Source organism: Primulina huaijiensis, chromosome 12 (assembly GCF_012295235.1).
Source record: "Primulina huaijiensis isolate GDHJ02 chromosome 12, ASM1229523v2, whole genome shotgun sequence".
In the NCBI taxonomy this organism is placed as follows: Eukaryota; Viridiplantae; Streptophyta; class Magnoliopsida; order Lamiales; family Gesneriaceae; genus Primulina; species Primulina huaijiensis.
In genome coordinates, this window is record NC_133317.1 from 7,827,641 (window position 1) to 7,840,130 (window position 12,490).

Below are 12,490 nucleotides of genomic sequence, written 5' to 3' on the forward strand. Positions count from 1 at the left end.
TAAACTTAACACACTTGGATATGATTAATAATCTAATTAAATCACAAAGTAGTTGAAGGATGATCGTGTACTCCATGACATTGTCCCATACGAAAAGTGACTTAAAAAGATTGAGTAAAAAGACAAATCAATTATGCATATGCTCTGTATCAGGAGAAAAGATGAGAAAAAGCTACCTAAAAGAGTCCAATGAAGACTGTGCTTCTAGTGTGGGAGCTACCACTTCTATGGTTAGAAAGTCAATAAGTCTCTAAGTGTGCATAAAAATCAAAATTTTTGGAATTGGACGTGTTGTCATGAGATGTTGCCAACATTTGCGAAAACACTTCATCTGTAAACATATTTCATACTCGTTTGCATGTTTCTATTTTTTGTTTCATTTAGTTATTAAGCATAATTAGTACATGCATTTACATTTCATTGTGAATATTGTTTAGCCAAAAAGGGATTGAGTATTTCAACAAAGAAAATTCGGTTAAATTTCAGATTTGACTAGAAATATAATATTTGTGATTTTTAATGTTTCAGTGGTGTTAATTCCCTTATGTAATTCTTTTCAATGAACTGTTAATGATATTTTGCAGGTGTTGTCTTAAGTGTTGCCAACAACTCGAATTTTTAAGGGGGAGTTTATTGGAGTTTAACTGAGAAATTGAGTTTGATCTCATTTTGTCCAGAAAGGCAAAAAAGGGGAGATTGAAGGGAAATATATTTTCCTAATAATTTCTTAATTTAATTTATTTTCCTATTTGTCTTTCCTTGTTGATTTGATTGCATATAATATTTTGCCTTTCTAGATAATGAGATGATATGATTTTGAATAATTAAATATGTTTTGACTTTCTAGATAATATGATATTTAATGAGATCTTGTCTTTCTAATTAATGAGATAAATATGCTAGGATTTTATTCTTGATAATGAGATATTATTGTGATTTGGTATCAATATTTAAAAGAGTTTATTTCTAATTAAACTCTTACTTTCCTTGTTGAATAGGTTTCCTTGTGGAGATAAACTCTAGGAGAGATGAAGTCTATAAATAAGAGAGACAAGGACATTGTTGCGTGTGCTTGGGAGTTTTCGTGAGACGAAGAGAAGAGAGAGAGAAGAGTTATTTTTCGTGGAGATTTTCGTGAGTTGATTTTCGTGGGAGAGTTTTTTTTTGTGAAGGAATTTTTCGTGGAATTACGTGGAGTGTTTTTCGTGGTGGAAAGTTTTCGTGGAAGAGTTTTTATTGGAGAGATTTTCGTGGTGTTCTCTTCTCTCAATCAAATATACACGCACTTGTGCACGTAATAGATTTCAGAGAAATATTTCTTCAAGGGACGTGTTGTTTTGAAGAGTGCAGATATCGGGTGTTGCCTTGAATGTTGCCAACATCTTCAGACAACATCCGTAACGAAGTTGACTGAAGATCGTGTTTCGTTGATTTTGCTTTTGGGCTTACGTTTTTAGCTTTCTTGTTTTAGTTTTTATTCTGGTTATTTGTTTTTAGAAAGCTTTATTTTCTCAAAGTGTTGAGGAAATTGATTTTCGTGAAAATCACTAGTGATAGGTTTTTTTGTAAACGATTTGGTTTTCTAGTGATTAATTTTTGCCATAAGGCACCGCACAAGTATTTATACTTGTGCATATTTAAACTTGTCCATCTTTTTAATTCAAGTCAATTTGTGTTATAAAAAGTTTCCGCTGCATGAAGATGTTGTCCGAGATGTTGTAACATCTGGCACAACATTTAATTCTGACAAAACACAAATTTACTATTTTTATTCTTATTCTGATATTTTCATTATTTATTGGTATCTGTCGAACAATATAATTCCTAACAAGAGTGTTTTAAAATATTGTACTTTTTAGAAATGATTAAATTTATAAATTAAGAAAAAAATGAAAAAAAATAAAAGTGAGTAGTATTCGAAAATAAAAATATAAAATTGATTTTTTTTAAGTAAAGTATTTTATGAATGAGTAGGTCTCTTGTGAGATGGTCTCACGAATCTTTATTTGTGAGACGGGTCAACCCTACCGATATTCACAATAAAAAGTAATACCCTTAGCATAAAAAGTAATACTTTTTCATGGATGACACATATAAGAGATCCGTCTCACAAAATACGACACGTGAGACCGTCTCACACAAGTTTTTACCTTTATAAATAAGTGACTCTTATAGTAGTTTATTTTGTTTAAAATAACAAAAAATCATCCTTATTAAATAAAATATCTTTCTATTAATTCAAAACTTAATTTTGAATAAAATAAAAATATGAATAATTTTCATTTCTTTACCAAAATATCAGAATCACTTTTAAAGAATCAGAATCACAATATGACTAAATTTAAGATTTTGAATAAATAAAGCAACAACATAATTTGGGGTTAAGACGCACAAAAAATAAATTTTTTAAAATGAAAAGTGAACACTCATTTTTTTTAATGATTGCAAACGCTCCGATTAGATGTACTTTTGTTGGTTTTGGTAGAAGGTTTATTATCCACTGGTATAATCTTTTGCCATTTTCCAAATAAGCCAAAAAAAAAAAATCAATAGCAGTCTTATCCATTCAAAGCAATCATATTAATCTAACAACTATGATATAGACACACATGCAATATTCAACAAATATATAAATTAACAGATTAGTTCTATTAAATGTATATGTGGACGTGTTGGATTATCTTCATTAGCAAGTCCAATCAATATTAAAATTAGTCATTAAATAAAATAGACTGCGAACCTCTAACTGCCGGCTCCTATTTAACCAACAAAAAGCTCATTCGGATCTCTCCCATTCATGTCCAATCATCTCCTCTTAAATGGTGAGTGGAAGTGAAGGATATCTACATATCCAATCGACGACATGAGATATCTAATACACATTTTTGTAGTTTAGTTTCCCGTTGATCTTTCCTCTTCTGTGGACGCACCGGAGTATGACCCGGGACGGGAAGAGAAAGACTTTTTTCTTTTGGAAAAGAGGCAGTACGAGTTGAGGCAAGGAAAATCTGTTTTCCGTAAGACTAATTTTCCCGTATTCACGTGCTATACGAAACGACAATCGTTTCCAAGATACAACAAATCTAATCTAGAAATTGCAGTACTACAAGTTCGGAATGTCAGCGAACAAAGATATGCCAGAGCTTTCAAGTTTGGAAGAAAAGAATGCAACGAAAATGTGTGCAAAAAAGTGTCTGATGAATGCATGCAGAAGGATTATTTAAAGAGTGAGTTACACAAGCCAGAGGACACACCCTTCTGCGATAAGTCATGGGTCGCACCCTCACACGAGACGAACTGAAACACCACACTGGTTCGGACTAAGCACTGACTAGAGTGTGCAAACATTGTATTGTTTCGAAAATTATTTTTTCAAATAAACTTTGTCCAAAAAGATTAATATGGTCAAGAGATTGCACCGATCCGATTCGAGCCTGGCCGGCCCGGCCGAGCCGAGCGCGTGTGTGAGTGTTTCACCGGGACCCAGCCTGTCAGCATCCTCCCCCTTCCAAAAACTTCCCGTATGGTGTCGTGTCTCCGTCGAATGTGTCGAGAATTACTGTTGTATACACTGCTATGTGCTCTTCCTATTGCCGATCGACTATCACAATGAATATTAATGGAAGGCACTGGCTTATTCCAGCAAGGAATATCTTCTAAGAAATTTATCAGCCATTTGGCTTTTCCCATCCTTATCTAAGGCAATGAACTCGGATTCCATAGTGGATCGAGCTATAAATATCCACTAGTGGACTTGGAGTGTTTTGTGTCAGATATCTACTTAACTTGTTTACTGTATATGCAAGATCTTGACGAGTACAGTTAGTCAAGAACATTAGACTACCTGTTATCCTTGCATATTCAAGTTGACTTACATGCTAGATGATGAACCAAAAACTATTCAAGAAGCTCTACCCAATCCAGAAGCTCTTTTTTGGAAAGAAGCAATAAATGATGAAATAGATTCCATCATGCATAATCATACTTGGGAGTTCACCGATCTCCCTCCGGACTGTAAACCATTAGGATGCAAGTAGATCCTTAAAAAGAAATGCAAAGAAGATAGATTTATAGATAAATACAAAGTCTGATTGGTAGCTAAAGGGTTCAAACAAAAAGAAGGATATGTCTTCATTGACACATACTCTCTAGTTACTAGAATTACATCCATTTGTGTTCTTAGAGCTATCGATGCATTGCATAACCTTGAGATTCACCAAATTGATGTAAAAACAGCTTTCTTGAATGGAGAACTGGAAGAAGAAATATACATGGAACAACCCGAGGAATTTGTCATATCTGGACAAGAAAATAAGGTGTGTAAACTTGTCAAGTCACTATACGGACTCAAACAAGCACTTAAGCAATGTTAAAAAATTTGACACTACAATGAAGCCAAATGATTTCAAAATCAACGAATGTGACAAATGCGTCTATATTAAAGGCAATGCAAATGCTTATGTAATTGTCTGTCTTTATGTAGACGACATGTTGGTTATGGGAAGTAATCATGAGTTGATTATAAATACCAAGGAAATGTTGAAAAAATATTTTGATATGAAAGACTTGGGGTTATGTGATATTATATTAAGGATTAAAATCTCTAGAATACCCGATAGAATTATTTTATCACAAACTCACTATATTGGAAAGGTACTTGAATGATTCAGTACCTTAAACAGTCGTCCTGCTAGAACACCTATAGATTTAGGCATTTAGCAAAGAATCGAGGAGAACCCATCTAAATCAGAACCAAAGGACTTTTCAACTCTTATTCTCTTACCTCGTCTTGGTTCTTCTTTTATTTCTATGGAATCAACAGTAGATTCATAAGATCATTTGTTAGATACTTCTTTTCTTTCCTTACAAGGAAAGTTGGTTTCAAAGAATATTGCATTCCTTGACTCTATAATTGTTCCTTCATTAATATCAAGAATTGCTGACTTATGCACCAAAAATCTATATGCACTACTATTATATGCATATCTAATAAAAATGCAGTCAACTGTTTTGGGTCCAATTTTAACTTGTTTTGGCTTAGGTATTTCTACTTTAACCAAACACCCCCACACTTTTAGGTATTTGTAGGATGGTTTGCGACCCTTCCATAATTCATATGGAGTTTCATCTTTCTCTTTGTGTGATATTTTATTAAGAATATGGTTTGTAGATAATATTGCTTCCCCCCCCCCACCCCCCCACAGGTTTTGAGGTAAGCCAAAATTTATCAACAATGCGTTCATCATCTCCTTAAGATTACGATTTTTATGTTGTGAAACTCCATTGGATTGAGGTGAGTATGGTGTTGTAGTTTGATGAAATAAGCCAGAGTTAGTGCAAAATTCTTCAAATGGAGAGACATACTCTCCACCTCTATCACTTCGAATCATTTTGATTTTTGTACTCAATTGATTCTCAACCTCATTCTTATAATTTTTGAAAGCTTCTAAAACTTCATCCTTACTTTTCAATAGATAGACATTACAAAACCTTGTGCAATCATCAATGAACGTTATGAAATACTTTTTCCCACCTCGAGTTTGCACAAGTTTTAAATCACATATGTCAGTGTGAATCAATTCAAGTGGTTTAGTATTTCTTGTCACATAATGGAATGGAGTTTTGGTCATCTTTGCTTCAACACATATCTCACACTTATCTCGTGGATTTCTTTAAATGCAGGTAGCATATTTAAATTTGCAAGTCTTTGTAAGGTGTTGAAGTTAACATGTCCTAATCTTTCATGTCATAAATTAGAACTTTCAAACAAGTAAACAGAATCATTCACTTTATTCTTCGCCTCATGGCGAATAACATTCATTTTAAATATATCATTATCTTGGCACCCTTTGCCTACAAATACACCATTTTTAGTCAAGACAAACTTGTCCGATTCAAACACAAGCTTAAAACCAGCCTTACTCAACAAGGATCCAGACACTAAGTTCTTTTGAATGTCTGGCACATGCAGCACATTTCTCAGCGATATCTCTTTCTCAGAAGTCATCTTCAATACCACTTTGTCAATCCCTACGACCTCAGACATCGTAGAGTTTCCCATAAACAATTTCCTATCACTTACAGAAGTGTATGATGAAAACACTTCTTTGTCAGCACAGATGTGGCTAGTGGAACCGGTATCTACCCACCATTCCCTTGAATTATCCATCAGATTGGTTTCAAATACTACTGCGGATTGATCAAGTTCCAATAGGTCTATGGGTACATGCCTTTTTTTGATGGCGTTTGCTTGCTTTAGTTTCTGATTTTTGTTGTCTTTATTCGGAAGACGACAGTCCTTAGCCATATGATTCGGCTTGCCACAGTTGTAGCAAGTTCTTTTGAACTTCTTGGCCTTCCCTTGCATGTTATCATTTAGAGGGCGCTTTCTCTTGTGACTGGTGCTTGATTCTGTCAGATTGTCTTTGGCCTCGGCCTCGGCCTCCATTGTTCTTTTGTATGTTTTGACTTCAGAGTTTCGACCATCTTCCTCAATTCGAAGCCTCACAATCAGATCTTCAAGTTTTAACTCCTTGCGTTTATGCTTAAGGTAGTTCTTGAAATCTTTCCACATTGATGGCAACTTCTCAATGATAGACGTCACTTGGAATGGTTCATTGATTTCCATCCCCTCTGCTGATAAGTCATGAATAATAATTTGAATTTCTTGTACCTGGCTTATTACAGATTTGGTGTCCACCATTTTGAAGTCCAGAAATCTACCAACTACGAACTTCTTGACTCTTTCATCTTCTGTCTTGTGCTTTTTCTCCAATGAGTCCCACAACTCCTTGGTTGTCTTGACAGAGCAGTAGACACTGTAAAGCATGTAGTCAAGTCCGTTTAGAATATAGTTGCGACAGAGGAAGTCACTGTTGTTCCATGCATCAAAAGCAGTCCTTCGTCGCGAGTCTGTATCGCCTTCGGAGATGACATGAGGTGACTCTATCAGAAACCGAGATAGGCTCAGTGTGGTCAGATAGAATAGCATTTTCTGCTGTCAACAATTGAAGTCGGCACCAGAAAACTTCGAAGGCTTTTCACCGTGAGCAGGGGCAGTAGGCACGAGAGTGAATGATGCAGTCGACATATCTGTAGAATGAAGATTAGTAAAACAAGATTCGTCTTGTGATTGTAGTTTAGTTTCCCATTGATCTTTGGAACAAAAGCAGTATGAGTTGATGCAAGGAAAATCCTTTTTCCGCAAGACGAATTTGCCCTTATTCACGTGTCGGAGCTTTCAAGTTTGAAGAAAAGAATGCAACAAAAATGTGTGCAAAAAAGTGTCTGATGAATGCATGATCCAGAGGACACACCCTTCTGCGATAAGTCATGGGACGCATCCTTCAAGGCTGGGGACACACGGTTTTATGTAAAGGAACGTGCTGCAACGCCAAAGGACAGTCACATGCGACACACTGTTCGAACTGAAACACCACGCTGGTTCGGACTAAGCACTGACTGGAGTGTGCAAACATTGGACTGTTTCAAATAAACAGCGTCCTTCCCTTTCCAAAAACTTCCGGTGCTCTTTGGGGCCTAAACCCTTAGCATGAACTTGGAGATAATATGGAAGTCTTTTCTTGGCTCATTTTCCAATGTGAGACAAGACTTTTGGCGCACTGTCCAATGTTCATTCACCCATACTTATCTAACAATTTTTGCGTCCAAGAGTAAATAGCTGAAGCGTGAAATTTACAAGATATTAGTGAGTGGTTTATTAAAACAATCCAACATATAACAGTAAATCTGAGCTCTAATAGCAAGTTAAGATTATGGATTTGCGTCTTACTTAACTACAAAAAACTTAACTCAATGAGGATGATTGGCCAAGTATATATATATATATATATATATATAACTCTCAAAAACTTAATTCAACTAATATGAAATCTTTAACATATTCAATGATTCGCGGATATGTGATTATATGTTTAAATTAAATTAAAATCTGTAATTTTCTCGAGTAATTTAATTTCTAAAATTATTTTAGAGTACAAATTATATTATAGTGTTTTTTTTATAGTAAAAATAAATTCACACTTCAAAAGTATTCAAACATATATGGGTGAATTAAAAGATACATATATCAAGACAAAAACTTGTATGAGACGGTCTCACGGGTCGTATTTGTGAGATGGATCTCTTATTTGGATCATCCATGAAAAAGTATTACTTTTTATGCTAAGAGTATTACTTTTTATTGTGAATATGAGTAGGGTTGACTCGTATCACAGATTAAGATCCGTGAGACGGTCTCACATGAGACTCACTCATATATCAATGCAGCACCGAAATTTTCGTTTCATAATCCATATTAGGAAAAATAAAATTTATGCATTTTATCTTATATTTATTATGTTTGTATATTGACATAATTTTGATTTGTTTCGAGACAGCTAAATTATGTCAAAAATTAATACACTTCTCCAGAAGCTTTCGTACTTAATGGAACAAAATAATTACTGTTTTAAAAAGCAAAGAAATATATAAATGCGAATAATTGTGTCTTATTAATTGCTTCCGCACAATGTAATATAATATAGTAAAAATATTCCCACCCAATTATACATCCACACTTCAAATTTTTAATTTTTTCTAAAAAAAATCCGTAATTGGTCACCATAAATGTCAAAATGAGCTAGCAAAGTGTGCAGTCCCACAACTCATTATCAGAAAGGCCAAACTTCATTAAGTGGGTCAGTCTGTAATTTTGATCAGTCGAGAAATTATCAACTCAATTCATTTATATTTTATATGTCGAGATGTGTTTAGCTCATGTTGGTGATCTCTACTAGTCACCAATAAAAAATTTTTTTGAAAGAGGTTAAAAGTTGTTCAGAATCGGTGGACTTTTTACTTTAATTATAAACAAATTAATTATTATAAGATGCAAATTTAAAATAAAAATAATTATTTGTATAACCCAGTTAATAAGGTCGAAAATTAAAAATATCTTAAAATATATATTTTTTTAAAAAAAATATTCAAACCAAATTTACAAATAGAAGAAGGGATAAATTTATAAAATGTTAAAGAGTAGTTTTCTTGTGAGACGGTCTCACGAATCTTTATCTGTGAGACAGGTCAACCCTATCGATATTCACAATAAAAAGTAATATTCTTAGAATAAAAATTAATATTTTTTCATGAATGACCCAAATAAGATACTCGTCTCATAAAATACGACCGGTGAGATCGTCTAACACAAGTTTTTGACAATGCGAAAACCGTAACCAATGCATGCAGTCATGCTATATATGTTTCTACAGCTGTAATCCGCTAAAACGTAATTTTTATGACCCAAAAAAAAAATCTTTGCATAAGGTATTGAAATTCCAATATTATTGAAAATAAAAATACAATTTATACGAATAAATTTAGACTTGGGGATTATTATTTAATCATAGCTTCTAATTGGGTTTGAATTTGTATTTTCTCCATTATCAAGTTAAAGAACAAATATCAAACTCGTATAATAAATTGACATATTTTAGTTTTCGTACTTTTAATTAGACAGTCAAAATTTAATTTTAATAAAATAAGTTAGTTTTTTTGCTTTTAATTAATCTTATTCCCTGGAATCGTTAATATAATATTAGATATTGTTGATGATTTGGTCTCATGGTAATACTCCGACAAAATATGATGTAATAAACCAAAATTTGAATTCGACAGAAACAAAGAATTCGACTATTTTCCTGCCAACTTAATTATTTATATCAGTTGCACATAAATGAATTTCAAGACCTTAACTTCAGAAGCCACATTGATTTTAACTAATCCAAAATCTATGCAGATCGAATAAAGAAAATGTTTTGGTAAAATTAAAAAAAACAGACGCTTCGACTCCAAATTAAATATTTTCTTTGTTCCATTCATTTATACTGAATTTCTTTTCTCATCGATCTCAATTATAAAATTCAAATTTCTATATGAAATATTATTTTCCCAACACTTTTATGAATCTACCCTTATTTATTAAAGTAAGTCTCTTGTGAGACGGTCTCACGAATTTTTATAGACGGGTTAATCATACCGATATTCACAATAAAAAGTGATACTCCAAACATAAAAAGTAATATTTTTTCATGGATGACCTAAATAAGAGATTCGACCTACGAAATTGATCCGTGAGACCATCTCACAAGAATTTTTTGTGTATTTAATATCATTTACTAGTAAAATTTCAATAAAAAAGAATAAAATGGTAAACTATTTTAAAAAATTTATCTTTCCAAACTATTTCTTAATTGAGTGGGTCTCATGTTAGACCGTCTCACGGATCCTAATATGTGAGACGGGTCAACCCGACCCATATTCACAACAAAAAGTAATACTCTTAGCATAAAAAGTAATACTTTTTTATTGATGACCCAAATAAGAGATCCGTCTCACAAATACGACCCGTGAAACCGTCTCACATAAGTTTTTGCCTTCTTAATTTCTTTGAAAACACTCATAAACATCAATGAATGAGACGGAAGGAGTATAATGAAAATTAGCAACTTGAGTCATGAATCCTCTACTTAAGACTGTCGAGAAATCCAACGACATGAAATAAAGTGAAGGAGCTAAAAATTAAAACTACGTAAAAATTGAGGAGAAATAAATTATTATTTTTAATTCTAAAAGAAGAAAGAAAGAAAATAATTTCACACCCCATAGAGTAAATTAATTCTTGATCTGCGAAAATTTTGAATCAGAAATCTGAATTTATATTCAAATTTATAGCTTCACCACTTCCGGGATATGAACTGGGTACTTATCAATACAATCGGCCCATGCTCCGGTCGCCGGTTTCTCGATCGTGCGGTTACATTTCCAGACGGCGCTGTTACACTTAAATCCGCTTCCAAATGCGATCTGCCAAACCCTATCTCCTTTCTTCATCCTCCCTTTCGATTCTATGTAACTTAGTTCGTACCAGAGTGAGGAAGAAGAAGTGTTTCCAAACCTGTGCAGAGTCATTCTTGAAGCCTCCACCTGCTCCGCCGTGAGCTGTAGGCTTTTCTGTAGTTCGTCGATCACCGCCCTTCCTCCGGCGTGTATGCAGAAGTGCTCGAAAGCTTTCTTGAAATCTGGAATATATGGCTTCAGTTTTGATTCGAAGAGTTTTCTTCTGATGAGTGAGATCGCGAACAGAATTTGCTCCGATGCAGGGAGAACCAGAGGGCCGATCGTTGTTATATTGGATTTCAAGGCTTCACCGGCGATCCTCATTAGTTCGATGTTTAACATTATCCCCACATTTCCTTCTGAATCTTCCTCTTGCGATACACATCTGTATGATGCATCATCTGCTCCTTTGTGGGTTCTCACAACATGGGATAGGCGATACTTCGCGCGGCGACGATCCGACCATCTGTTCGACAGCAGTATGGCGGCGCCGCCCATTCTGAACAAGCAGTTGGGGAGGAGCATCGCTCTTTCTTTCCCTTTGTAAACATTAGGGGTAAGGATTTCTGTGCTTATAACCACCGCATTTGAATTGTGATACTGTTGCAGAAGATCTTTCGCTAAATCAATTGAAATCAAACCAGCGCTGCACCCCATTCCAGACAAGTTGAAGCTCTTAATATTGCTTCTCATCTTGTATTTGTTAATCACCATAGCTGTTAAAGAAGGTGTCGGCGAGAAAAGGCTGCAATTCAAGATCAAGAAATCAACATCCTTCGGCTTGATCCCTGTATTCTTAAACAAGGTATCCACGCAGGAGAAGATGACAAACTCAGCTTCTTCTCTAGCAAGCGCCATATTCGGACACGGAGGTATGTAATGAACCGCAGGCGGCAAACAGGTTTGCTCCCCAAGACCGGACCGTTCGAGAATCTTCATCTGGAAATGGACACTCTTAGGTTCAGTGAACAGACCCAACCTCGCATGCTCCATGAATCCTGCAAACGAGACTCGCATGCTCTGTGGAGGCTTGAAAAGCGCGAAATCGACCAGATACACTGTCCGAGGCCGCGTCATGAAGAAGACAGTGGAAGCATAAACAGCGAGGAATGAGAAACAAATGGTCTGAACAAAGGTGAACTGCATGGAACTCCATAGCTGATAGATTTGTTCAGGGCCCGTTTGGAGGAGTGTTAGCGAAAGAGTGATGATTATGGGGATGAGGGAGAAGGCGAGCATGTGACTTACTAGGTATTGGTAGCCAAGTTTCACGTACTTGAGTTTAACTGACTGGGAGAATTGTGGACTCTCGGCAGCCATTTTTCTTGGTCGCTGTGTGTGTGTTATTTTGAGCTGGGTGCTCGCTTCGGAAACGTGGGCATTTAAATAGACAGACCCACTTTGAACTAGCGATTCCACGTGGAATTTTATACTACACTCGTTTGATTCATCATACAAACTTTTTCTACTAAGTCACACAAAGCTTGATGACTTTCGTTGAAAGCGTTGTTTGTAAGTTATTACTAAAGTTTATTTATTGATGTTTAATCTCATCTATATTAGGTTGAATTAATGAAGAATACTTATATTT

At 34.8% G+C, this 12,490-nt stretch overlaps 1 protein-coding gene across 1 annotated transcript; it reads right to left on the reverse strand.

Moving 5' to 3' along the window:
- Positions 1–10,606: 10,606 nt before the first annotated feature.
- Positions 10,607–12,268, reverse strand: LOC140990022 (3-ketoacyl-CoA synthase 6-like). The gene has a single exon (XM_073459611.1). The coding sequence runs from the start codon at positions 12,217–12,219 to the stop codon at positions 10,729–10,731; it is 1,491 nt and encodes a 496-aa protein (XP_073315712.1). The 5' UTR covers positions 12,220–12,268; the 3' UTR covers positions 10,607–10,728.
- Positions 12,269–12,490: the final 222 nt, after the last annotated feature.

Coding starts and splice junctions, on each gene's coding strand:
- LOC140990022 (XM_073459611.1), bottom strand. CDS start 12,219: ATGGCTGCCGAGAGTCCACAATTCTCCCAGTCAGTTAAACTCAAGTAC.